This window comes from Typopeltis vanoorti, chromosome 8 (assembly GCF_054136105.1).
Source record: "Typopeltis vanoorti isolate ZY-2024b chromosome 8, IOZ_Tvanoo_1.0, whole genome shotgun sequence".
Taxonomy (NCBI): Eukaryota; Metazoa; Arthropoda; class Arachnida; order Uropygi; family Thelyphonidae; genus Typopeltis; species Typopeltis vanoorti.
In genome coordinates, this window is record NC_143556.1 from 150518436 (window position 1) to 150545335 (window position 26900).

Genomic DNA, 26900 nt, shown 5'->3' on the forward strand with positions numbered 1-26900 from the left:
GGAGATGTTAATGTCAGCTCTTTCCTTTATACGGATGATGTTATACTTTTAAATAAATCCGCTACAAGTCTGCAAGATTCTCTGACTAAATTGAATAGTTGTTGTAATAGATATGGTATGAAGGTCAGCAATAAAAAGACAAAGACAATGAAAATAGGCAGAATCATTGAAAATGTCAATGTGTTGTGAATGGAGAACCTGTGGAACAAGTAAAACATTTCAGCTAGCTACTTAGGCACGATTTTTACTGAAGATGGTAAATTAAATTTAGAAATAGACAACAGAATCAGCAAAGCTGGTATGGTAGGAAGTCAATTGAATAAATTCATATAGAATAAGAGAGAAATTAGCCAGAACACTAAATTAGCTATATACAAGACAGTGTTCAAACCAGTTTTAACTTATGGATATGAGAGCTGGGTCAGAAGTAAAATACTTGACCAAAGACTAGAGACATGAGAGTCCTGAGAAAGATTAGAGGTGTGAACAGATGGCATCAATGGCAATATCACATTAAAAACGAGGATATTAGGAAAGAACTTGACATTGTCAGCATCCAGGAATGCGTTAGCAGAGCTAATCTCAAGTGGTATGGTCACTTAAACAGAATGGGCGAGGAAAGATTAGCAAAACAAGTGTTCTCTGTCAGGTTGGCAGCAAAACGACCCAGAGGAAGACCAAGATATAGGTGGATTGATGCGGTACAAAGTGCCTTAGATGATAGAAATATAGGATCTGATAATGTTGGAGTCTTGACAAGTAACAGACTGATTTGGAGGAAAATTGTAGATAGGAAGTTAGTGATGGTGTAATTTTTTTAGTACTATCATATCCTGTACACCCCTTGAGGGTACATGGCAGGAATTTGATGATGATAAAAACTGATGCATTCAAGAATGTGTCCAACAATTTTGTATGAACTTTTGTGAAAAAAATTATTGCAACTGATAATGTTCTTTTAGAATTTGTTGATTTGGCTGAATGGTGAGTAAAGACCTGTTATAATTTTCCCCAAGTTATTGTTCTTTTTTTTTTTTCATACTTTAGTGTTGCCCCTTCTAAATTTTTCCTCCATTGTTAGTGCTTAAAAAAAAAAAAAAAAAAAATCTGTTGTGGTGGTACATCAGCATTTGTAAGACATTCCCAAAGATCTAGGTCAGGGGTCGGCAGCCCGCATGTGGCCCAAGCATGCATTTTTGGCAGCCCATAAAAGGTTAACCATACTTATGTGGCCTGTATGCTAAATTATTTAAATAATACATTTTATAATATGAATAATAAATTAAAAATAATCGTATACCCATAATTCATTATATTGCCATGCAAACTGGCCTGAGTCAACCATGTGAGGATAACCAGGAGACTTCATCCTATGAAAACAGAGATTTTGGCACACTTTTTCAGTCACATTCCCTGGTCTGTATTTTAATATAATTAAATAACATCAACTAATATTTTCAGAGGATATATATTTCTTAAAAATAATTTCAGAAATAGGTTGAAGAAAACATAAAATTGCAGGTGAAGGAAGAAGGTTTAATGATGAATGGAACAACAAGCACTTCTTTATTGAAAATGAGGATAATCCTCTTTGTCTTATTCGTCATAAAACTGTTGCTGTTATAAAAGAATATAATATCACCCGTCATTATGAGAATATCGTACTTTATCTTAATCTCAAACTTTAAATATTTCTGTGTTTTTTTTAAGACTGATATAATAAAATCGATAACTTAAAAAGTAATTTTTTTTCACTCACTATTTTCTCTTAATTAAATGCTTGCGGCCCTATTATTAAAAATAAAAGTTGAATGTGGCCTGCGAGTCTGTAAAGGTTACCAACTCCCGATCTAAGCCAATATTTCAACACTTATGTGTGCTTTCATTTTAAATAATTTGCAGTCTGAGTCACCTTGATTTTAACATGAAGTTGCATAGATGACCAAGGACAATCTATGTAATGGCCACCTCTGTGTGTTAATTAAGGCTAAAGTGAGTGAAACAGCACTAAGAAAGTATTAAAAATGTTATTTAATTCCTCCAATATTTCACCAGTGATGAAATATTGGAGGAATTAAATAATTTTAGATCCCCAATTTACATCATAGGCCACCAATAGGTGGCCTATGTAAATTGGGGATCTAAAATTATTAGTGTTTCCCATATTTTGAAAAGTTTAATCCAACCAAATTTATTTACATTAGGTTGATTTTTGAGAACAGCTACAGATTCTTAAAATAGAATCTGCATCTTAGGTCATCCCACCTTAGATTGGAAAACTTTAAATAACATTTTTAATCCTAGCATGAAATCACCTCCTACCATACCAGAATCCAAGCACCATATGCCTCCTGTAGTTTTTTAACAAAAAGACATGAACACTAAAGAGTCTTCCAGTCCTGATGGCATCTGCACAATTTATTATACATATCTGGTACTTAATCTAATGCATGTGTTTATTTTTTATCATAGATTTAGTTTAATCTTTTATCCAAGTGTAAGCAAACAAAGTTTGAGCCTGAAGTATCGTCAGGACTGAGGCAACTCGTGGCAAAGGTGGACCAAGCTCTGATCACTATTTGTTTTAGTATCTCCCATAATGCAAAGCCCATCTCCTTGCAGACATGTATAATGCTATGCATTAAGGGAAGGGCCATTAAACAGACCGGTTTCGACCTTTATTGAGGTCTCGTCAGTGGGAGCCTGATCCAGAGGTGGTGATACTAAGGTGGAAATAAGGGAGAAGTCATATTTACCTATACGAGTTGCCAATCATCTCTGTAAATTGGTTTTTATACACCGAGTGTTTATTAATTACACAAGGGTGCAATGATTTTTATCTATTTCTTTTAGAATCTGGAAAATTATTGATTTGAGACCAAATAAAAAATATATATACATTTAATGAAGCTCAAATGAAATTACATAAATAACTACAAAATTAAATGGATTCAAAGCCTTCTAAAATAAATCTACACTTTTGAGATTTTTCTTATCCAAAAATATTAAAATTGCTCATTCTATTATTGGATTGTTTGACATAATCATGTCTACCAGACTAAACACCTTGTTTTGAAACAACAAAAATGTTCATCAAAGTCCGTTTCTCTGTTAGACCCTTTCCGAAAATATAAAATTTTCTTGTTGTTTTCTGTGGGATCCTTTTTTTTATCTCCCTTATGTAGCATGCAGTATTATTCCTTCTGTCTCACTGAAGTATGAATATTCTTACCTTTTGTAGTTTTATTTGTCATACAATTTACTAATTTTTGTACCAGAGAAAAACGTTTCGTCTATCAGCATATCTAAGTTGAGCTCTTCATGTTAAGCCATTTCACCTATTGCTTTTTCCATAGTAATCTGATGTCCTTAAGACAGAAGATGAAACTTTTCAATGTTTCCTCAAACAATCAATTAGAACATCGACTACAATTTCTTTTATTTACTAAATACTTGTTGATAGTCTCAACTCCTCTAGTTTAAAGACTCACATTTCTATGAGTCCTTTTTAGAATCTTCTATTAATATTCTCCCGACTGTCATGTAAAACTTAAAAACTTTCTAAGAACAAAATTCTTAAATTTCCATTAGCCCTACTTGTTTTTCCCATAATTCTGATACCGAATGCACTCCATGTAAATGGCAAGCATTTCTGTCCAACTAATTTTCATCATCTTTCTCCAGCACGAAAGTTCAAATGCCTCCAACTTTTTCATGTCTTGTTTTGTTAGAATCCAGGCCTCACAACCATATATAATGCAATGCTCCATATGTATGTTTTCGCTAGCTTTTTTTTTGAGTTGGATGCTAAGTCCTTTACTGGTAAAAATGTTTCTTCTGTTATAGAATGCTTTTTTGGCTAGGATTATTCGTGCTTTAATATCTGATTGGTTTCTTCCATCTTCTGTGATAAGACTTCCAAGATATTTAAAAGAGGATACCTTTTGTAGAAGGTTATTATTTATTTCCAGGTTTATTTTCATTGGATTTGCTTTTCTTATAATTAATTTTTAGGCTGTACTGTGTGAAGATTTCTTCCATCTTTGTTAGGGTGGCTTTCAGTTTGTTTTCATTATCAGCTATAACTGCTATATTATCCGCAAACCGTAGCCAGTTAATATCAATTCCATTTATCTTAATTCCTGTTTCTATTAGTTCTTTCAGTTTATTTATTGCATCTTCAATGTACAGATTAAACAATATGGGTAAAAGAGAGCACCCCTGTCTTACACCTCTACGTATTTTTGCTATTGTGGTTTTTGTTGTATTGCTGGCTGCTTCTATTAGGGCTTCTTGATGCTTGTAAAGATGAAAATATGAGCCTTCTATCTCTCCAATCTACCTTTATTTGTTTTTAGGAGGTGAAACATTTGATTCCAGTCAATACTATCGAAGGCTTTCTCCAAGTCAAGAAAGACTATCAGAGTATTTTGATTCTTCTCCAATCTTCTTTCATTAACTGTTCTTAGGATTGCTTCTCTTGTCCCCTGCTGTTTCCTGAATTCAAACTGGTCATTGCCAACATATTCTTCAACCTTCTTTGTTAGTCTTTTTTGTATAATTTTGAGTAGTATTTTCGAAGCATGTGATATTAAGCTCATTGTTCGATGATTTTCACACTTGTTTGCATTATTTACTTTAGGAATGGGTATGATGAGCATTGTGTAAAATCTTTGGGGATGATCCCCGTTTCATAAATATCCTTTATGATCTTGAAAAGGTATGACTTAGTTATGTTTCCTGAGTATTTTATTAATTCTGAAGGGATGTTATCAGTTCCTTGGTGCCTTGTTGACTGACAATTCATTCAGTGCCCATTCAAATTCATCTTTTAATATAGTTGGACCAATTTCTTCCACATCAAGTCTTGTTTCATCTTCTATAGCCTTGGCATCTAGATCTTTTAAGTACTCCTTCCATCTTTCCAAAATTTCTTCCTTATCTATAAGTATGTTCCCCTGTTTATTTTTGATAATTGTACTTCTTGTCTTGTTTTGCTGATTTATTTCTTTTATAATGTTATAAGCTTTATCGATTCTTCCGGTCTTTGTTAGATCTATTTCTTGTTATATACATAAACACTTTCTATTTATCATATTTTTTATATGTTTATATTTGTCTTTGCTTTCTTCCTTTAAGGAGGTTTTGTATTTTCTTCTTTCACCTATTAGATCTAGAATGTCCTGGGTGATCCATGGTGTTTTTATTTGCTTCTTCCTTAATCCTATGCAGTCATTGGCAGCCTTGATGATTGTCTCCTTCAAATGAGTCCATTTTTCCTCTATGTTTTCCTTTTTCCTCTCTCTCTCCCATTTTAATGCTTTCATCAGTTTGCTGTTTATAGTTTCTGTGGTTTTCCTCTGTTTTCAGGTTACTTATGTTCCATTTGGGCCTTTTCCTTGGTTGTGACAGCTTTTTAAATTTCAGATTACATTTCAATAAAACCAAATTGTGTTCACTGGCAACATCAGCTCCCGGGTAACTTTTGCATGATTTTACTTGATTTTTAAATCTATTTGGTGCCTTCCTGGCATTTTCCAAGTATACCTTCTTCTTTTTGGTACCTCATACCAGGTATTAGTAATGATCAGATTGAATTGGTGGCAGAACTCCAAAAGTCTATCTCCTCTTTCATTTCGGCATCCAAGTCCATCACCAATGACTGCATTCCAATCCCCCATGACAATAAGATTATCTTCCTTCTTGGTCAGTTTGATTAGATTCTCAATATCTACATATACTTTCTCAACTTCTTCATCACTGTGGTTGCTAGTAGGCATGTAAGCTTGTATTATCATTATCAATCTGCTACTACATTTTACTGGGTTGATTACTCTTCTTCTCCATTCCTTATTGAGAACCACCGTGACTCCAATTTTTGCTGTCTCATCACTTGAATAAATGATTCTATAATCACCACTCCAAAAGTCTCCAGTTCCATTCCATCTCATTTCACTTATTCCCAATATGGCTATTTTTAATCTATCCATTTCTCTCTTCAAATTTTCCAATTTGTAGGAGGGTTCTCATATTCCACATCCCAATGAATGTACAAGGATTTCGCTGGTTTACGACCTGGGAAGCCTTGCTTCTTCCCCTGCCGTGCACAAGTATTAAGCCATTGTGCACTTTACTATCTTTTACAATGTCCATCCATACTGCTATCTTACTACGGAAAAATAGAACAAGGTGGTATCCCTTTGCCTTCCTTGTCCAGCAATAGCCTTCTAGAGAGGCTCAGTGTGCTAGCCATTTCTCATTCTTCATGATTATCTGCCTACTACAGTATCCTTTACACCGTTGTCACTTATGGTGATCTTCTGCTGATCAGGATGAAAGTTGTTGCTACCCTAACTTCCAGCGGGCTGTAACTTATTTAATGGCGGTTACATCTTGCCATGTCACATCCCCGTCAGTGGAAATGTGTGGCTTTTTATAGGGATAACCATGCCACTGTCTACCTCACCACTTCCTGTTGGTAGATGCCATCCCATTGTTCACGACTGCTTATTCTCAGGTTTCCCTGTTTATTCGCAGCTAACCTCTGTATCCAGAGGCCATTCCCCTATCTGCAACCTGAGAATGCTCTTGGTAGCATGGGACCCATGCCCCAATCATATATATATATGGATCAAATTATTAAAGAAAGTGGCATCAAACCTACCATTAGAATCTGAGATATCAAAACTTAGCTCTTTATGTAGATGGTGTTGTACTTTTAAATGCATGTAGCACAAGTCTCCAGGATTTTCTAACTAAATTGAATAACAGCTGTAACAAATTTCGCATGAAAATAGACAAGGAACATGGTAAGTGCATTCCCTATAAAGAATCTAGAGAACAAGAAAAATATTTTGGCTATTTAGGCATTTAGTGAGGGCAAATTAAATTTGGAAATCGAAAACAGAATAAGCAAAGTGTGTATGGTGGAGAGCCAGCTAAATAAATTTATATGGAATAAGAAAGAAATTAGTCAAAACACCAAATTAGCAGTATACAATACAATGTTCAAGCCAGTTTTAAGTTATGGATATAAGAATTGGGTCAGAAATAAATTCCTTGATCAAAGACTAGAGACCACAGATAGGGGAGTGAACAGATGGTATCATTGGCAGAATCATATAAGTGTCGCTAGTGTCACAAGAGATGTAGCGGTGTGTAAAGAGAACTCCCGTTTGAGATAAGTTTTTTTGAAATAATTAATAGTATGCAAGTTGTGTGCTTGCAGTGTTATTAGTGAGCTGGATTTTTTGTTTAAGTTTATTTATGAATTCTTTGAAAAAAGAGCTTAGTATAGTGACCGGTGAAGGAAAGATGGCAGTGGCAGCTTTGTCCATGCAGGGATTCAATTTCGATTTCAGTCGTTTCATGAAATGTGAGGTGTGCTATATGTACTTGTTTGATTATATAGATAAATTGTGGATATTTAAGGCAGATGAAAGGAGGGTGTGTGTGTGAAGTGTGAGCCAAATGAGGACTTGAGTGCTAACATGTTGAAAACTGAAATTGTTAGTAGTGAGGAGAATAAGCATTCGTCTGATAGAAAAGGACAGCATAAAAATGTTAAAAAAGGTTTGAAAAAAGAGAATGAGCTATCTGAGAAACTTAACAGTCGATGGTAAGAAAGACGAAAGTGATGTGAATGTGGCAGAAGTTAAAAAAACAAAGTGCAGTTAAAGATAAGGTGACAAGTGGCATTAACTGCAAACAAGCGTGTTTGAGGCCTGCATCATATTATCTGTCTCAACAACCTCCTGATATTCAGTCTGACATGTTGCAAACGAACAACATGTCAGATTGAATATCAGGAGGTTGTTGAGACAGATAATAGGAAAGGTAGTATGTGTGTTGCTCAGGTATGACAGTGGTGAGATGAAGTGGAGAGCAAGGATTATGAATGATATGTTAGCAGGAGTGTAGTGCAGTGCACTTAATGTGTGGAATGAGTTTGAAGGATGAAGTGAACTGTATAGAAACGATGGACTGCATTTGGGTCACACCAAAAATATACATTTTGGTGTGACTGCTGCTGGAAGGTAGAGACACGAGTGGGAAGTGATGTGGAAGAACGGGAGAGTAAGACAGGAGAACTTGAAGATGTGGTTGTGAATGAAGAAGTGAAACAGTTGGATCTGAAGAAAGTTCGAAGAAAAAGAAATGGTTTGAATTAAGCATGGAGGAGTCACGCCAAATAAGTGGTGCCAGTGGAACTAGCTATAGATCCAGGAATAAGCTGCTGTGTTTGTATACAAATGCTAGAAGTGTAAGAAACAAGGCAAATGAAATGGTTGCATTTTGGAATTTTTTTTCACTTGGTTAGACTATAAATTATATATTTAGGTTAATCCTTTATTCAAGCATAAGCAAACAAAGTTTGCACCTGAAGTATCTTCAGAACTGGGACAACTCGTGGACTGAGTTCTCATCATTTTCCTTAGTATCCCATAATGCAAAGCACATCTCCTTGTGGACATGTATAGTACTACACATTATGGCAGTATTTGTCAAAGTGTGGTATGTGAAAGGTCTTGAGGGGGTACGTGGCAATTTTCAGCTATGCATCATTAATACATGGAATCATTTTTAAGAAAAAAAAAATATTTTAAACGTATATATTTCTCAATAAATTATATATTATGTATGAATTCCCCTACTCAAATTGCGAGTTACTATCGCCACGACGTTCACGTCCTGGCAATAGTAACTCGCTTCGTGCAGTAAACAACACGTTTTCCTTCCACAACAGTGTCACTATACTGAAGACGCAAGAAAAACAAGTAGTTTTATTGTATCACTGAATAAGGTAGAGACATTTGCAGTCTGTGTAATGCAATTAGAGACAATGTCTTCTAATGCTTCAGTCACTACTCATTCTACCTCCAGTAAAACATACTTTATGCATCCTCTCGTCCAGCACACCTTTAATAATTGAATCACCATACAATGCTACTCGTTGGTATCAAAGAGGTAACGAAAGGCCCACATTTGTTTTCATCATTTTCACTCTTCCGTACATCTCAATTTCTCTTAACTTCATTCTGCATTTATTTCATCTCTTACCTCATCTTAACCAGTTCAACTTTCAAACCTTGCACCACACTTTTGCTCTCATTCATTCTTTTGATCTCCCGAACCCTGCATCATACACACACTTGTTTGCAGTCAATGCCACTTGTCACCTTATCTTTAACTGGGATAAAAACGGCACTAACTAATGAATCACATCTCCCCTCCAACAGAAACTGCTGTATACTCGAGCAAAACCACATTTTGCCAGTGCAACATACAGTTTTGCTTGACACATTCCATCGTGAACGTGTTAAAACTAAGAAATATGTAGTGATGTGTTTCAGATACAGTGGAACCGCAGTTGCCGAACATAATTCGTTCCTAAAGGCTGTTCGGAAACAGATTTGTTTCAAAACTGAAACCATTTTCCCATAAGAATTAATGTAAAATGGATTAATCCATTCCAGAACCCCAGATGATTGCTTATTTAAACCTTTATAACAGTACTTCATGCATAAAATCTTACACAAAAAGAATAAACACAATAAATAGATAAAATATAGATGAAAATTTAACCATACGTAGGAGAGTTGTGTTTTGTTGTTTCTTCATAAATTACAAAGAAAATCAAGAAAACTCACTGCAAATTCGAGCAGGTGTTTGCACTGAGTGGAGGCTGCCGCGTAATCGATACTCTCTCGCCTTGCATCTCAGCCTGCTGAGCATGTGGTTGTCGGGTTGCCTATTCGGAAACAGGTGAATTTTTTGTTCGGAAAATATGTTTGAGATGAGAGTCGTTAGACAACCGAGGTTCCACTGTATTATGGAATTCGGTTGAAGAGAATTAGCATTTCAATTCAACTGTTGGCTTGCCTTTGTCTTTGGTTCACGTGATCTTTTGTTAATACTGCATCAACCATATGCACTTCATAGCTGCTCTATCTCTTGGCCTACAATTGCTGTCTGTTTCGTGATCTGCTTTTACTTCTCATTAGTCATTTGTGAAGGATTGTTCATTATCTCAAGTCTTGTAAATTACTAGTAATTTTTGCTTAAAATAATGGGAAAGAAGATATAGCTATTTAGGTAGATGACTTTGACAATGCATACAAAGAAGCTGTTCTTGATGGCAAAAGGCGTGATAGCGAATAGGAGCTTCTTGGTAAGTCGCACCATTTTCAATTTTTTTCTGAAAACTTCAGTTTCTGAAAATCCTTGCATATATTTCAATGGATTTTTTAGCTTTAATTTTGGGAAAAAAGTACAAGTTATATTCGAGTAAATACGGTAATTTTTTTAGCTTTCAAATTCTTAAGTATGAATCATTGGTTAAAGACTGGATTTATAAAACTACAAAAGAGAGCAATATAGCAAATACAAGTAGCTGTAAGCAACAAGAAAACGTTGATATTGTATTTGGATCAAATGAAATTGATAAGGGTGCATCGTCTGAGATCTCTAGAGAACCAACTAGAAAGAAGATGAAAAATCTTCGTAAGTATGATATGAATTACTTGAAATGTGGATTTTCATGGACAGGAAATGAAGAGGAATCTATTCCAAATTTTGTTCTATTTAAAAAAAATCATATTTTTTGTTTACATGAACATATAAATTCAAATGAAATATACTTTATTTATTATTATGGTAATAATGAAAATTTAAGAAGGGGTACATGGAGGGGTACATCTGAAGTCTGAGAAACACTGCAATATGGGAAGAGTCACTACCCAGACTGGTGAGAACTCAGGCGCAAACTTTGTTTGCTTACACTTGGATAAAGGATTAAACTAAATATATAAAACTATATTAATTGCATTAATTGAGTCTGTTTACCCAAAAATTGTTGGAATAAGTTAGACATGGATGTTGAGGTAAAGGGTAAAAAGGTAGGGCGGGTGCTATTGATGATAGAGAAAGAGTTAAGTCCATACAAAGTTGAGCTGCAAGAGAGAACAATACCGGTGAATTTGAGGCAGTATGGTGTGAGATAGACATGAATAGAATGAAATACTAGTTGGATGTTGTTATAGACATCCAACTAGTATAATGGTAATGTGGATGGTAGTGACTTTGAAATGTACAATCAAATTAGCTAAACAAATAAGAAAAGGGGGATCGTTATGGTTGATTTTAATTATGGCAATATAGACTGGAAGTAAAATAAATGAATTTGAGTTTTTGAGGGACAACTACCTCAGACAGTATGTAACAGAGGGCACATGAGGATTGAGGGGTCTTGGATTTGATCATCTCAGAGGATGTTATTATAAATGAGGTATAAAATCACCCTCCAGTTGGTGAGAGTGACCATGAAGTCATTACCTGGGTGGTTGCCAGCAGTATGAGGACCTCTGTGAGGAAAGGGTATATGTGGAACTACAAGGGGGGATGATTATGAACAGCTCAGGAGACGGCTTGTGGGTGTAGCATGGAATGAGCAGTTAGCTGGAAAAGCGATCAGTGCAGCTTGGTGTATATTCAAGAACTATCTAGTAGAAGCAGTGTCGAAATGTATTCCAAGGGTCAGAAGGTTAAATAAGGTAGGTAGGTATGAGATGGATGAATGAAGAGATTAAGTATGCAAAACAGAGAAAAAGGCATTATGGAGGCAGTATAAGAGAAGTGGTAATAACCAATTCTATCAGGATTACAAAGACCAGGCAAGGAGGGTTACTTGGTTGGTAAGGGTAGCAAAAGTGAAGCAGCAGCAGTTAGCTAATGAAACCAAAAAGAATCCTAGGGAGTTCTTTCAATATGTAGCAAAAAAGAAAAAAAAAAGATTATGGAAGGATGACATTGATTGGTTAAAATGGTATAAGGACAACTGCTACAGAAGATATAGTGGAAATACTTAATGAGCAGTTCATAAAGGTCTTTCATTCTTGTGAATGTGACATAATGGAGAGGAGAGGCTGAGTGTAAGTGAGCAAATTGTTAAGGCTGTGGGACTTGACATATTTTTTCAATACTGCATTAGTCTTGCAAGGGACAAGTTCCAAAGCAGTGGAAGGAGGACAATTGTGCCGCTTCATAACGAAGGTAATCGAACTCGAGCATCAAATTATAGGCATATCTATGTGTCAGGTGTTGTGGTCAAGTTGTTGGAGAAGCTGGTGAGAGCTAGAATCCAGAATTCAGTTGATAACAATGGTATTATATTTGATCGACAGCATGGATTTTCTAAAGAGAGCATTAGTAATCTACTTACTTATTACAATAACATGATGGTTTCCTTGGATAGAGGAGAGGGATACATAGAAGTATGGTTAGATTTTGCAGTGGTTCTTGATAGATTACCACATGATAAGTTGATAGTCAAACTAGAGCAGATGGGGTTGGATATTAGATTGATACACTTGTTCAGAGACTGACTATTTGATAGGTATCAGCAAGTTGTGTATGGAGGAGCAATATCCAGGAAGAAGAAAGTCAGTGGTGGGGTGCCTCAGGGTCTGTTTTAGGGCCATTGCTGTTTAACCTGTATGTTAATGCTATTGGCAAAGATTTGGATGGGGATATTCAGTTGTTTGCAGATGATGCAAAGGTGGGACGAACTGTGAAGAGTAGAGAAGATGTTATGGCCTTACAAGAAGACTTGAATAAATTTAGTGAATAGGCGTGGTAATGGGGATGTGAGTTCAATGTTGCACATTGTAAGGTTTTAAAAATTTGGGAAACAAAGATGGGATGTTAAATTTATGTTTGGTGGGGATATATTGTCGGAGGTGGAGGAAATAAGAGATCTGGGGGTGATAGTGGATAAGGATCTGAAATTTAGGTGACACATTGCCAAAATTGTGGGGAGAACACAAAGAATTCTGGGAATGATGCAGAGGATACTGACTTGTAGAAGTAAGGAGATTCTTGTTCCATTGTATAAGGCTTTGATTAGTAGACAGTAGAAATCTGTGCAAGTCCATGTGTCTACTGTGCACAGATTTGGTCACCTGGCTTTTAAAAATACAAAGAGATGCTGGAAAGGGTCCAGAAGTGACTTACTAAGGTAGTTTCTTATCTCTGAAATGTAGAGTATGAGGAAAGGTTGAGAAGATGCAATTTACAGAGTCTGGTGGATAGGAGGAAAAGGGGTGATATGTTAGAGACCTACAAGTTAGTAATGGGTAGTTATAAGATCAATATTGGAGAGATCTTACAGAAAATGGTGGGAGTTTAGGGGAGAACCAGAGCTTATCTGTGAAAGCTGTATAAGGAGGGGTGCGAGAAGCAAGTTTTTTGCATGCAAAGTTGTGAGTGATTGGAATGCATTGCCTGAAAGTGTGGTGTCAAAAGGAATTTGAGTGTGTTTAAGGTGTGGTATGATGAGCTGCATCTATGACAGAAGGACCTCCTAGGTGAGTTTTTGACTCCATGGAGTCTTTGGATAATAATAATATTATTAAAAATGAAAATATTGGAAAGGAACTTATTATTGTTAGCATTCAAGAATGTACGAGAGTGGTCTGAAAAGTTCTTGGCCTCGACCATAGATGGCAACACTATCGGCAAGATTTCTTTTTTTTTTTTTTTTTGAGTTGACATGTCATAAGCATCCATGTAAAATTGCAAGTCATTCTATCAAGTAGTTTGATTTATACAGCTGTCTGAAGCAAAGTCTGTATCCCTTGAAATGGATAAAATTGAGTATCATGCAGTTATAAAATTCTTTGTAGAAGAAGGTTTAATGCCAAAAGAAATTCATTAGAAGTTTATAAACGTTTATGGGCACTCTTCTCTTTCATTTTCAACAATTAAGAAATGGGCTGCCAAGTTTAAACGTGGCTGTACCAGCCTTGAAGATGATCCATGTGAAGGACGTCCAAAAAGTGTAACAACATCAGAAATCATTGATCAAGTGCATGATATGGTATTGAATGACTGGCAAGTCAAAGTGCACAAATTACTGAGACCGTAGGCATTTCAAAATAACGTGTAGGATATATTTTGCATGAAGAATTGCAAATGAAAAACCTTTGTGCTAGATGGGTACCGCACTCACATGAATATCTCTGAACAGTGCTTGGAGCATTTTAACAGAATAAAACTGATTTTGTGCGTTGATTTATTACTATGGATGAGACTTGGATTCACCATTACACACCAGCAGTCAAAACAGTGGACAGAAGCTGGTTGTTCAGCAGGAAAGGTCATGGCATCGGTATTTTGGGATCCTAAAGGCATTTGGTTTATTAATTATCTTGAAAAGGGTAAAACAGTAACCGGGGAATATTATTCCGATCTTTTAACCAGACTAGACGAAAAAATTCATGAGAAAAGACCAGGTTTGCAGAAGAAAAAATAGTCTTTCATCAGGACAAATGCACCTGCCCACAAAGGTGTTTTGGCAATGGGAAAATTAAGGGATCTGAACTATGAATTGTTGAAACATCCACCCTATTCCCCAGATTTGGCTCCCTCTGACCTCTATCTCTTCCCCAAACTAAAACTCTTCCTTGCTAGTCAGCGTTTTTATTTGAATCAAGAGGTGATTGTAGCTGTAGATAGGTGTTTTGCAGATCTTACTGAGAACCACTACAGGGATGGAATAATGGTGCTGGAGCATTGCTGGATTACGTAATACTAAATGTATTAGTCTTAAGGGGTTTATGTTGAAAAATAAAAATAATTTTGAAATTATAAATTTGTTTTTTCATTGTTAGGTTGAGAATTTTTCAGACTAACCTTGTATGTGTAAGCTAATCTAAGGTGGTACAGCCACTTAAGCAGAAACAAGAGAGGAAAGGCTAGCAAAACAGTCATTTGATGCCAAGATTACAGGGAAAAAAACCCAGAGGAGGACCAAGATCTAGGCAGATTGATTCAGTCAGAATTGCCAGTATTGAAACTCCAATATCGTTGTATCTAACATTTCAACCTTAGATCAATGTTGGAGTGTTGCCTGTAATACCTTAATTTTGATGAAATTAAAAAAAGAATGTAAACTATTTAATCATGCAGTGCTGTCATAGCAGCATGTGCATATCAGGAAATTTATGATTAAGATTGTTTTTCAAAATATTATATGCTTCTCAAATAATTATGATAGATTAAAACCTTCCGTGTCCTTAATTATTAACAGTTATAGGCTTTGCCATGGAATATTTTTGTGCCCATTTTTATTATAAAAAATATGTGGAATTGTGCAAATAATGAACAGTGGTGTCTTATACCATCCATGATAAAGAAAAATATTCTTAACTGTTTGTTTATTATAGTATATTTGAGGCATATTAATGACAACGTATTTTTATTTTAGGCTATTATGAAAACTGCAATGAAGTATAACTTGGGACTGGACTTGAGGACTGCTGCTTATGTTAATGCAATTGAAAAAATATATAGCACATACAGAGGATCTGGACTAACTTTTACATAATGATATAAAATTTGATTTTTTACATTCCAGTGATAATCAATAAAACCTAAGATAAAAAATCTGGTGTTTAAATTTGATAGAAAAACTAGCATAATAGGTATGGAACACAAAACACAAACAGGTGAGCAATACTGGAATTCATTATAACTGGGACAGAGATGCGAGGTATTCTCAAACAAGTATGAAAATTATCTTCAAATATAAATTGTTTTATTTAAAGAAAAACTGAAGTTATTCGTTTAATTTTAGTAAACAAATTTCATCAATCTCTCTCTACTTTAATGAAGAGAGCACTGACTCTTATTTTTTACACACACACACAGCCCTCGGTTTATGCCGCAGTTCCATTCCTGAAAAAACGGGTGTAAACTGAATCGGTGTAAAATGAACCTAATGTTAATGGGAGGTATGAAGTTATGTTCCGTGCAGTCAAAAAATATGCACATGAAGTATGTGTAACATTATTATAGTTAAAGCTTTGATAATACATACATATTTGTTAAAATAAAATTATTAATTACGAAAACAAAACAAAATTATATAAGAAAAGATATTACATATTTCTATGTTGAAGTTCCTGGTTTTGGATTACCCTGCATTTTTTTTAAAAAAGTATCCAGTGTTAACTGCCTAGATTTTCTTTTTCTTTCTTTAAGGAGTTCAGTGTAAGGTCGAATAGATGCGATTACACTCCTTTTTACATTCATGGTCCATTTTGCAGAGCTCATCAGTCAATGTCTCTATGCTTGCAAGGATATGCTGTAAATCGGCCGTTTTCATATCTCTCAGAGGACTTCTTCATTTTCTTTCTCCTCCTTTGGATGTTGACTTAATTGTTCGGCTAATTCTTTTAAGTCTTCATTGGAAAGCGGTTTATCATGGCTCTCTAAGACTTCTGTCACATCTTCAGCTGTAATATCGTACAATCCCACCTCTCGTGGGATTGTACGATATTACGAGCTGAAGATGTGACAAAACTATTGAAAACTTCTTCAATAACATTCTCCTCTTGCTCTAATTCCTCGAAGTCATGCATAAATGCTGGAAGAAGTTTTCACCATGCTCCTTTTAAACACTTTGCTGACACGTTGTTTCAAGCTGCCTCGATGTTGTTAATGCCCTTCAAAATTTATAATGACTGCCAATAGTCTTTAATAGTTTTTCCTGAAGTGTCCAAGACTCTTACCATTTCCATAAATGTTATTAAGGCGGTAATAGACTTTGAAGAAGATTGATATAATCCCTTGATCCATCGGTTGCAAAAGCGATGTCATGTTTGGGGGCATGTAAACAACTTGACATCCAATGGTGTTCTTACTTCAGCAAGGTTTTGAGGATGTCCAGGAACATTATCCAAGAGTAGCAATGCCTTGGCTGGCAAATCATTTTCTTTACAGAAGCGAAGCACGGTAGGACAAAAATAATTTGTGTACCAATGTATAAAAACGTCTTGTGTAACCCAAGCTTTCTTGTTCCATTTCCAATAGACTGGCAGCATGGCTTTTAGACCCTTGAAGGTGCATGGTGTCTGTGACTGGTACATCAACATTGGTTTAAGTTTGAAAGTTCCGGAGACATTTGCACCCAACAAAAGTGTAAGTCTATCTTTTGCAGCTTTAAAACCTTCGTGGTTCTTCACAGGAAATGAAGGTGCGTGATGGCAATTTTTTCAGTAGAGCGCAGTCTCATCAACATTAAAAATGAGATCAGGAGGATAACTTCCTTGTTCTACACAGTCTTGAAATTCTTTAGGAAAAGCAGCCACTGCCACAACATCTGCACTTGCCGCCTCACCATATAATTTGACATTGTGGCACTTACTTCGAGACTCATGAACCAACCTTTGCTTCCTAAAAATGTTTCTTCACCTTCATCTGTCTTTTTAAGATCCTCAAAAATTTTTTTTGCTTTCTCAGTTATAATAGCCTGCATCAGAGGAATGTTTTTCTGATTCAAGTCATCCACCCATAATGATAATCATTTTTCCATTTTTTCATGAAGTTTACCCCTGCTATAATGTATGTTTGCATTTAGTGCTGCCGTAGATTGTTTTATTCTATCTGCATTTTTCATAATTATAGTAACAGTTGATGGAGTTCATATTTCCAGAGACATTAGCACGTGTCTACCCATCTTCCATTCTTCGAATCGCCTCCATCTTCTTTTCAAGTGCGGTTGACTTCTGCTCCTTCTTAATACCAAGTTCTGCTAATTTTTCTGCACTTCTATTATCAGATATAGTATGTAATTACATACTTTATCAATTTAAATACATATGTACGTAAAAAAAATTAATAGAACAATTAGGTAGATTCAACATTAAAACTAGGTTTCATACTATACTTCATAGTAGCTCAGTAAATACTCAAACACTAGAGTGGTTGCTAGATTCGTCTCTCAGTCAACCACACTACAGTAAGAAAGCACGCACAGGCAACTGCCGTTATTGTGAATCGGCATAAATTGAACCGCCATAGACTGAGTGCTGCCTGTATATACATATACATACATACATAGAGACACATACACGTTCAACTCTCACTATAACAAACTACTTGAATCCTGACAGGAGTTCTGTGGGCATAGTATTATTCAATAGGAAATTGACAATAACAAACTATTCTGGTTTGGATGGATGCTTAATAGGCGTTTATATATTTTAGTAAACTTACTGAAAAAGTCCAAATTTCAAATAATGCATTTCCAATGGATTATTTACGAAAAAACAGTACAAGCTGTGTGACGATCAAAGAACAACATGATCTGGGCTAGATGTAGCAATCAATTGGTGGCTGATAAAAATTAGACTTTTCCACATTTTTGGTAAAGAAAGGCAGTCGTTCCGTAAATTAGGATGATGGTAGGGCCTCAGCACTCTCTTTCAATAAAAGTTTGAATTTAAAGTGGCATCAGTGGAGTAAGCCTGTTATAGACCAGAAATTCTGTAGTCGGCATCATTCCTAGCCACTCTCATATGGAGTTGGCAGGATTTTTCATCTCACAAAACAGGCAAACTAGCCCATGCAATTTACAGACATACTACACTAGCATCATAGCCATTGTTGTTTGGGTAGTAAATCCAAAAATCAATAAACTCATTCTCTTCTATACCAGATTTATTAATGATGTATGATTGGTTTTCTTGTAATCTTTTTTCCACAGAACATCCAGTTTGGAATTTTGCTTACTAATATTATGTTCAGTTTTGATGTAGCTTTCCTATTCACTCACTTATCCTTAAAAGAAACCTCAGACCTCACTCTCACTGCAAGAAAAAATGTTATAAGCAGAATGCAAGTACAGCAATGGGCTTTTTCCCCACATCATGAAAATATGGCCATGATATGTTTTCAACACACTTCTCACCATTGAAAAGGAACACAATAGCTGTCTGTCATTCCTTCCTTGGACACTCTGGTATCACATATTTTCCATCTACAGAAATCTACCCACACTATGGGTAGATTTCTTTCTTCTCTACTAAAGTTAATTGCATGAAGGATACCTTTTTAGCCTATGGCTTTCCCTTTCACAAAATTAACATAGGAACTCTTTGCCCATTTCCCTAGCCCAGACAATTAAAAAAATCCATTGCCATTCTAAAAATCCATTAACATCTGGAACACTTTACAATAAATTTCACACATTATAAAATGGTATACATAGAGACCTACTTCAAGCCATACAAAAAATTAGCAACCCATATTCGTTCACCAAAGTATCATCTCAAGTCACTCTTACTTCTCCAAAATAACATGCTTTGGTGGACAAATTGGAAGAACAGTTAATATCCATATGATACACAAGAAGCATGTCCATTATCTACACTACAACCAAGATATTAGACCTTGCCATAGATACAGATGACAAGATTCACTGGTTGGAGAACCTCTCATTTATATTGAAGCAAATAGAATTTGCAGAGGCTATTTCTAGAATCTATTAAAGCACTATGTGATTCTCCATATTTAAAGAAAGTCAGTTGCATCATATTACCAAAAATCCAGGAAACCATTATCTTCAGTGTTTCAGCATGATTCCATCGATTCCCCATAGATGGCATCATATGATCCTGCCTTTTTTTAGATTTGGTCTGTATATGACTTCCTGCCAATGTGCTTGAGTGCATGCATTTAAGAGTATATCTTTCATGTCTATGAAAGATATCTTGTTGATCAAGGTGAAATTTTGAACTAATTAATAATTTAATTATAATAGTTAATTTACTTCATTGGTTACTATCCCTAGATGCGTGTTTCCTCTTCTACACATCGTCAATATTCTGCAGACAGCTTTCTTACATTTTTCATTATATTCTCTCAGAGCTTCTGCTAACTTACCTGTTAGCAAGTTTCAATATTGTCTCTTAATTTTTAAATCTCCCAGGTAATATCGATTTTTCTAACCTGGCAAATCACTTCACTCCATAAGTTGAATCAGTCAACATTTTCTTCACATTTTGCCACTGAGACTCGAAGTTTGGTTCTTCATCCCCATTCCAATAATGTATATTTCAGTCTACAGTTCACCTTAACTTTGATTCCTTTTGAAGCCTTCATTTACTCTTTTGTTACACATTTTGAGAAGTGTACTTCTCAAAATGGTATTCCACATGATAATGAGAGAGAGGGAGTGCACTTATGTGAAGTTCTCCACAAAATAAAATGTGAGATCACAAATTCAAAAGATGAGAGAGATGTGAAGGGAGAGAAAGCAGAGCAGAAAAGAGTGAAAATAAGAATCAAATGTTGTATAGTGATTCCATGAAAAGAGGAGAGCATGATGAAAAAAAGCATTTTCACAGGGTGAAAGATTAAGGTTGTTAGGAATACACTGCTTGGAAAGAAGTCAATGGACATCTCCATGAGCAAGGTGCATCATGCCATGTAACAAGCTGTGCTTGTAGCTAATATAAATTGAAGGAATATGATGTTCCAAGTCAGTGCAACTGTGCCTGGGTGAAATGGCTGTGAGATTTTTATCCATCTCAAATTTAAATGTTGATGAAATCCTTTGTAACCTGAACCAGTATGAGGATGTCTATCAACAATAAAGCTTTTCTTAATGTCTTCTCTCCATGTGAATTTGTCCACATCTTTATGTTGGAACATGGCATTATTAATGACCTGGTCAGTGTCCTAATTATTTTCTTTGCTCTTTTCTCCAGATTGTTCCAAGACATATCTGTATTTCTGGGATTCATTTCCTACTCTGCTGTTTAAATCTCCAAAAAAAAAAAAAAAATTCTCCACTTCAGTAAAATTTTTTTATTTTGAATGGGCCCATATCTGTATGTAGGTATGTCTACAGTAATAAATCCTATAGATACTCCTTCCTTTCTCTGTTCACTCTGGTCTGAATCTAACATTTATTCAGGGAAAGGATGCATGAAATAAATTATAAATACAAATAAACAGCAACACTACATAAAAGTAATTCATATCATAACAGTTTCTGATATATATGTTTAGACAATGACCAACAGAATGTATATACAAAGATGCATGCTTATGCATTTTTTTATTTGCATTAATATCTAGAAAATAATATTTTCTGGATATTTTCTGACACATGGGCCAGCAAGGAGAGAATATGGAGTGGGGAAACCGGTATGCATGAAGCACTCAACCCCTTTTGCTGTCCAAAGTCACTATTCTGTAGTGCTGTTCCAGGATTCACTTCACAAGCTAACCTTCACCTATTCAAGACTGGATAAATGGGTCAACATAATTTTATCAGCAGCTTGCACCAAATCAAGTTTTTTATGAGTTCCATTTATATTAGTGTGTTTTTTATGTAAGGAGTGATAAAAAAACATGCCACTATTTTTTCTGTTTTTGCTCAACACTGTATTCCTTTTGTCAATCTATGTTCTGTATTTCCTCCCTTCATTCCTTTAGGTCAAAAATGCAGATTCATAGGGTATTCCTTTTAACCATCTTATTTATTTTCATAACATGCAGTATGTTTATAGAAAGTTTTTTCACTTGGTTATAAATTAAATCAAACTTGCCAAGAAATGAGTCTTTGGATTCCTTGCAAGTGTCATGAAATAATAATTACATTCTTGTTTAATCCTTTATCCAAATGTGAGCAAAAAAGGTTCGTGTAAGGCTATTTGTATATAGAGGCTAATAATGTCACATTAATTGCCTTAGTATACATTAATGCAAAGCACACATCCTTTTGGGTATGTATACTGCTGTGGATTATGGGAAGGGCCATTATTCAGACTGGTTTTGACCATGATTGAGATCTCATCAGTGGGAGCCAGACCTAGAAAGGGATACTAAGGTTGAAGTAATGCAGTGTCATATATTTTCAATATACAAGTAGTGAAAAGAGGTATCATCTTATTATTAAGATACTCTAGATCAGAACTAGTTTTAGGAAGTACATTTGATTGTAAATGAAATTAAAGTTGATAGGTAATTATATTATTGTTTAATCCTTTATCCAAGTGTAAGCAAACAAAACATTAACAGTATGCTGGTACTGTTAACTTTAAAATAAATTAAAAAAAAATCACGTTTCTTGACAGATGATTTTATACAAACACAAGATTGGATGTGATTGGCCAACATATCTATAACACCTACTTGCTTTTCAACTAAATGGTAACAGCCACAAGTTTGTTTTACATTTTTTTCTCAATTTCAAATGCAAAAACGATCTTACACAAAGCATCATCAAATGCCTGATATGTATCCTCATAAAGAACTTGCATCATTACTAACTTTTCCTCCAAATGAATCTGTTATCTGTCAAGACTCAGCATTATCAGATCTTATATTTCTGTCTTCTAAAGCACTTTTTACTGTATCAATCCATCTATATCATGGTCTTCCTCTAGATCTTTTTCCTGCCAGCCTGGCTGAGAACACTTGTTTTGCTAAGCTTTCCTTGCCCATTCTGTTTAAGTGACCATACCGCCTGAGATTAGCTCTGCTAATGCATTCCTGGATGCTGACAATATCAAGTTTTTTTTCTAATATTCTTGTTTTTAATATGATATTGCCATTGATGCCATCTGTTCATGCCATTAATCTTTCTCAGGATTCTCATATCTTCAGTCTCTAGTCTTTGGTCAAGTGTTTTACTTCTAACCCAACTCTCAGATCCATAAGTTAAAATTCGTTTGAACACTGTCTTGTATACAGATAATTTAGTGTTTTGACTAATTTCCCTCTTATTCCATTTAAATTTATTCAGTTGACTTCCTACCATACCAGCTTTGCTGATTCTGTTGTCTGTTTCCATATTTAATTTATCATCTTCACTAAAAATTCTGTCTAAGTAGCTGAAATGTTATGTATTCTATAAGTTCTCAATTTACGATGCAGTTGATATTTTCAATGTTTCTGCCTATTTTCATACCAAATTTATTACAAGAGTTATTCAATTTAGTCAGAGAATTTTGCAAATTTGTACTAAATTTATTTAAAAGTATAACATCATCTGCATAAAGTAAAGAGCTGACATTAACATCTCCAATTTTGATATCAGGTTTAATACCACTTTCCTTCATAATGTGATCCATATAGATAATGTATATCTTTGTCTGACACCAGATTTAATATTAAACCATCTTCCTGTACTTCCTTCAATTCTAACTGCTGACTTACAACTCAAATAAAGACTAAGTATTGCTTGATAGAATGTCCCATTGACACCATATAACTGTAGTGCTTGAATAGCTTTCCATTTGGCACCTTGTCATATGCCATTTGCAGATCTACAAAACTTAAATACAGATTCTTTGTTAAATACAGAAATTTTTGTTATATTAATACGATTTCTCAACTATTTGTCGTAAAGCGAAAATCTGATCCTGACAGCTTCTATTTGCCATGAATCTAGCTTGTTCTTCACCAAACCTCCCCCTCAAGTATACTTGCAAAAATCTTACCAGGAACACTCAGTCGGGAAATACCTCTTTAATTCTCACATTCAGTTTTATTTGCCTTTTTTTTTTTGTATACTCCAGCCACTGCAAGACTTATAACTCCATATGTGAATATCATCTACTTCTGCTGCCTTTGTACATTTTAGGCCTTTGTATTCCTGATTGCATGTCTGTTGAATGTTTTTTTACCACTGTGCTGTCTAGGGTTGCCACCTGTCCCGAATTAGGCAGGACATGGCACAATTTAGTTATTAGGTGGAAAAGAGATGCCATTGGAGATGTTTAAACCATAAGAGAATTTTACAGGAGTAAAAGGAGTGGGAATGAGATACCATTCCTGAAAAGTTGTATAAGGGTGTTTATTTACAGTGTTGTGCATTACTGGAGTGTTGGTAGTACTAGGAGTGGGAATGAATTTATGGTTTGGTGTACTGGATATGTTGCTATTGTAATGAAACCTCCTGTGATGTCTGTTGACTTCATGATTATTATTTTGTGATGTCACTTTATTTTCTAAAAGGAAAGTACAGGTAGTTCCCAACTTTATGCGTTAATTAGTTCCTAGCATACCTTGTGAAGTGGAAATTTATTTCCCATAGGCATAATGCTGAAAAACAGGGTTATGTTCTCAACAATGAAATTTGAGCATGTTTAAATGGGCAATAAATTTCATCACCCTCTGTGAGACCACTGCTCTGCTTATTGGAGGCCTGAAGTGACTTGAAAAGGTTCCATGTTTGGTCTGTAGAGCAGAGTTTCCAGACTATATAAAAAAATCAAAAAGGAAAAAAATAATAATAAAAAAAAATTAGAAAACATCGTTAGTACACCCTGGGTACAAATATACTATAGGTTTATATAAACCTTTCATCGGTGGAAGCCACATAAAAAAGATCAACAAAACATTTCTTCTTGTCTTGTCAGGTGTTGTCTCCTTGTAGGTGGTTGACTAGCATGAACTTCCACCATGTACAGTTTTGTGCTTCTCTCTTGCATAAGACAAAAAGGTGCAGTCATTGATGTTTCCATCCAATTTGTTCTTTGTCTTCCTCTTCTTTTTCCTTATATCATTCCTTCTAAAAGTGTTTATTGGAGGGATTCATGCCTTAGTAAGGTAAGTGACCAAAGTAGGTGGTTTTTCTATTCTTAATGGTTTTCAACAGATGCTTAAGATCTTTCTCCAATCATCTCTAATATCTCTAAATTATTTTTTGGACAACCTAATTCTTATTTTTGTGCAAATTTCTCTTGATCTAGAAATTTTTATCCTTCTTAATATTTCATTATCACACTTTCCATTCTCTGTAATTAGTTGATCCAAATATATATTTGGACCTCTATACTTGATCTAAAGTATTTCCTCTGATCTTAATATTTATATTGGGTATTTTTCTCTTGTTATCAGTATGGTTTTGGTTTTTTTTGAAGTTGAAATTAAGTCCAGATTTTTCACTTAGTTTCAGTGTTTCTTCTAATAGATTTTGAAGATCTTTTTTGTTTTCAGCTAGAAGTATCGTATCATCTACATATTATCTTAAGGTATTCATATTTCTCCCTCCTATGTTGACTTCTTTAAATTCTGCTAATTCTTGGAAGATATTTTCAGTATAGGGGTTAAACGATATAGGAGAAAGAACACAGCCTTGTCTGACATTCTTCTTTATTGGTAATTCCTCCAAGGTTTCTCCTGCCATTTTTATTGAGGCAGTTTGCTCCCAATATAATCAATAATCTGGTATCTTTGCCATCTACTCCTAATTTTTTGATGCATTATATCAGTTTTTTATGTTCTACATTGTCAAAGCCTTTGTCTAGTCAATAAAACATACACTTCTTTCTGCTTCTCTAGATATCTTTCTATAATAGTTCTAACATTGAAAAGTCCTTCTCTAGTCCTTTTATTTTTCTGAAAACTAGTTTGTGTCTCATTAATTTCCAATTTCATTTGATGTGTATTTCTTTCTAGGATGATATATAGCATAACTTTTGCTTTCCGAATGATCGTTCTGTACTCTTCACATTTGATTCTTAGAATTTTTTTTTTTCTTTTAGGTATTGGTAGGAATGTTGAGTGCTTAAGATCTTTTGGCAGGTGTCCAGCATCATATATTTTCTCACATATATCAGTCAGTGATGTTATGGCCTTATGATTTAAAGATTTAGGCAATCGGCCATAATTCCATCTGTTCCTGGAGCTTTTCATGCTTTCAATTTCCTAATAGCATTTGTTATTTTCTTGTGATGGCTATCTAATTTATCATGATTGTAAAGTTCTTTGAATACTCTATCCATATGCTCCTTATTTTGTTTTTCTCCATTAGGATGTTTCTACTGGCATCTTCAATGCAATCAGAGCCAACCCTTTTCCCAGATTTGCTAGTTAGCTCCCTAACTTTATCATGAAATTCTCTATTTTTTTTTTTTTTTCCTTTTCTTTCAAATGCTTAATTTCCTTGCATTGGTTGTTGAGCTATAGTTCTTTTGCAATCCTGCATTCTTTCCTGATCTCTTTGTTTAAATTTTTGTATTCAAGACGATTTTTGTGTTTCTTTCTTGCCTCCATTTTCAGTAGCTTGTCATTCATTCATCCAGGGTTTATTCTTCTCAAATTTGGGAATTGTTTACTTTCCTGTCTTTTTTATACCCTCTTTAAATTTCTGCCATCTATCCTCAATCTCACCTTTAGAATAAGGATACTTGATGGAATCAGGAACGTTAACAGCAGTGGATTGTACTTAAATATTCCTTTAAAAATTATCTTGTATGTATTTGTTGACTTTTAAGGGACCCTAGATCATATTTTTTTTTGTGTGTAGAGGTTTCATTGTTTTCTTTAATTTTAGTGCTGCTTTAATGGGAAGGGTTAATGGGCTTTAAGGCCAGAGGCTTTTCCATGTGTAAAGTCTTCTAGGAAGTTGGCTAAACAAAGTATTTGTTATTATCAGATCATTTTCTTCACACAACTGTACTAACTTCTTGTAGAAAGGCTTATACGCTGGTTAAACATGATTGGTAAATACTTAAGGAATTGACAGCATATACTAGAAATATAAATTAAATCAAACTTTAATATATACTTTCCAATATTTTAGCAACATCATGTTGCCATCTTCATGGGAACTTAAGAAGAAGACACGTGCACGCAAGTACTACACAACAGCAAATGAGAAATGAAGCGAGGAAGCTACCATTTTCCTAAAGTCCTGATGGTGCCCTCTGGCAGGCTATATTGAGTGTTCTTGGCCTTTGGGTTGAAGTTCTTCTGATGTATGTTTCCCAAATTTGGGGCAGTCTCATGCATCCAAATTTGTTGAGGTTTGGCATGTTCCTAAGGGCTGAGGCTGATTCCATGAATAGTCTTTTATATTTGAACTTGCTGCGGTGTATTACTGTGTGTCAGATGATGTGATTAAGGTATTGTAGAAGCTGGTGAGAAGTAGGATCCAGAATTGGGTTGATAATAATGGTATTATCTTTGATGGACAGCATGCATTTGCTAAAGGAAAGTCATGTTTTAGTAATCTACTTTACTACAATAAGGTGAAAGAGGTGAAATTCTGATAGAAAAAGAGAAGATATTACTGAGATGGGAAGAATATGTAAGTAAAC

At 34.9% G+C, this 26900-nt stretch overlaps 2 protein-coding genes across 2 annotated transcripts in view; one reads left to right on the forward strand and one right to left on the reverse strand.

The window, feature by feature from the left end:
* LOC150104424 (glutamate dehydrogenase, mitochondrial-like) overlaps positions 1–15438 on the forward strand; it is a 214610-nt gene extending 199172 nt beyond the window's left edge. Inside the window, exon 10 of the mRNA XM_090397011.1 lies at positions 15266–15438. Within this exon, the coding sequence (XP_090253137.1) occupies positions 15266–15385 (120 nt within the window). The 3' untranslated portion in view covers positions 15386–15438. The remainder of the gene's footprint in view (positions 1–15265) is intronic.
* Positions 15439–21473: 6035 nt separating this feature from the next.
* The window catches only part of LOC150104425 (adhesion G protein-coupled receptor L4-like), a 118075-nt gene continuing 112648 nt past the window's right edge, over positions 21474–26900 (reverse strand). Inside the window, exon 4 of the mRNA XM_090397035.1 lies at positions 21474–21661. The gene's annotated coding sequence lies outside the window, so the exon portion shown is untranslated. The remainder of the gene's footprint in view (positions 21662–26900) is intronic.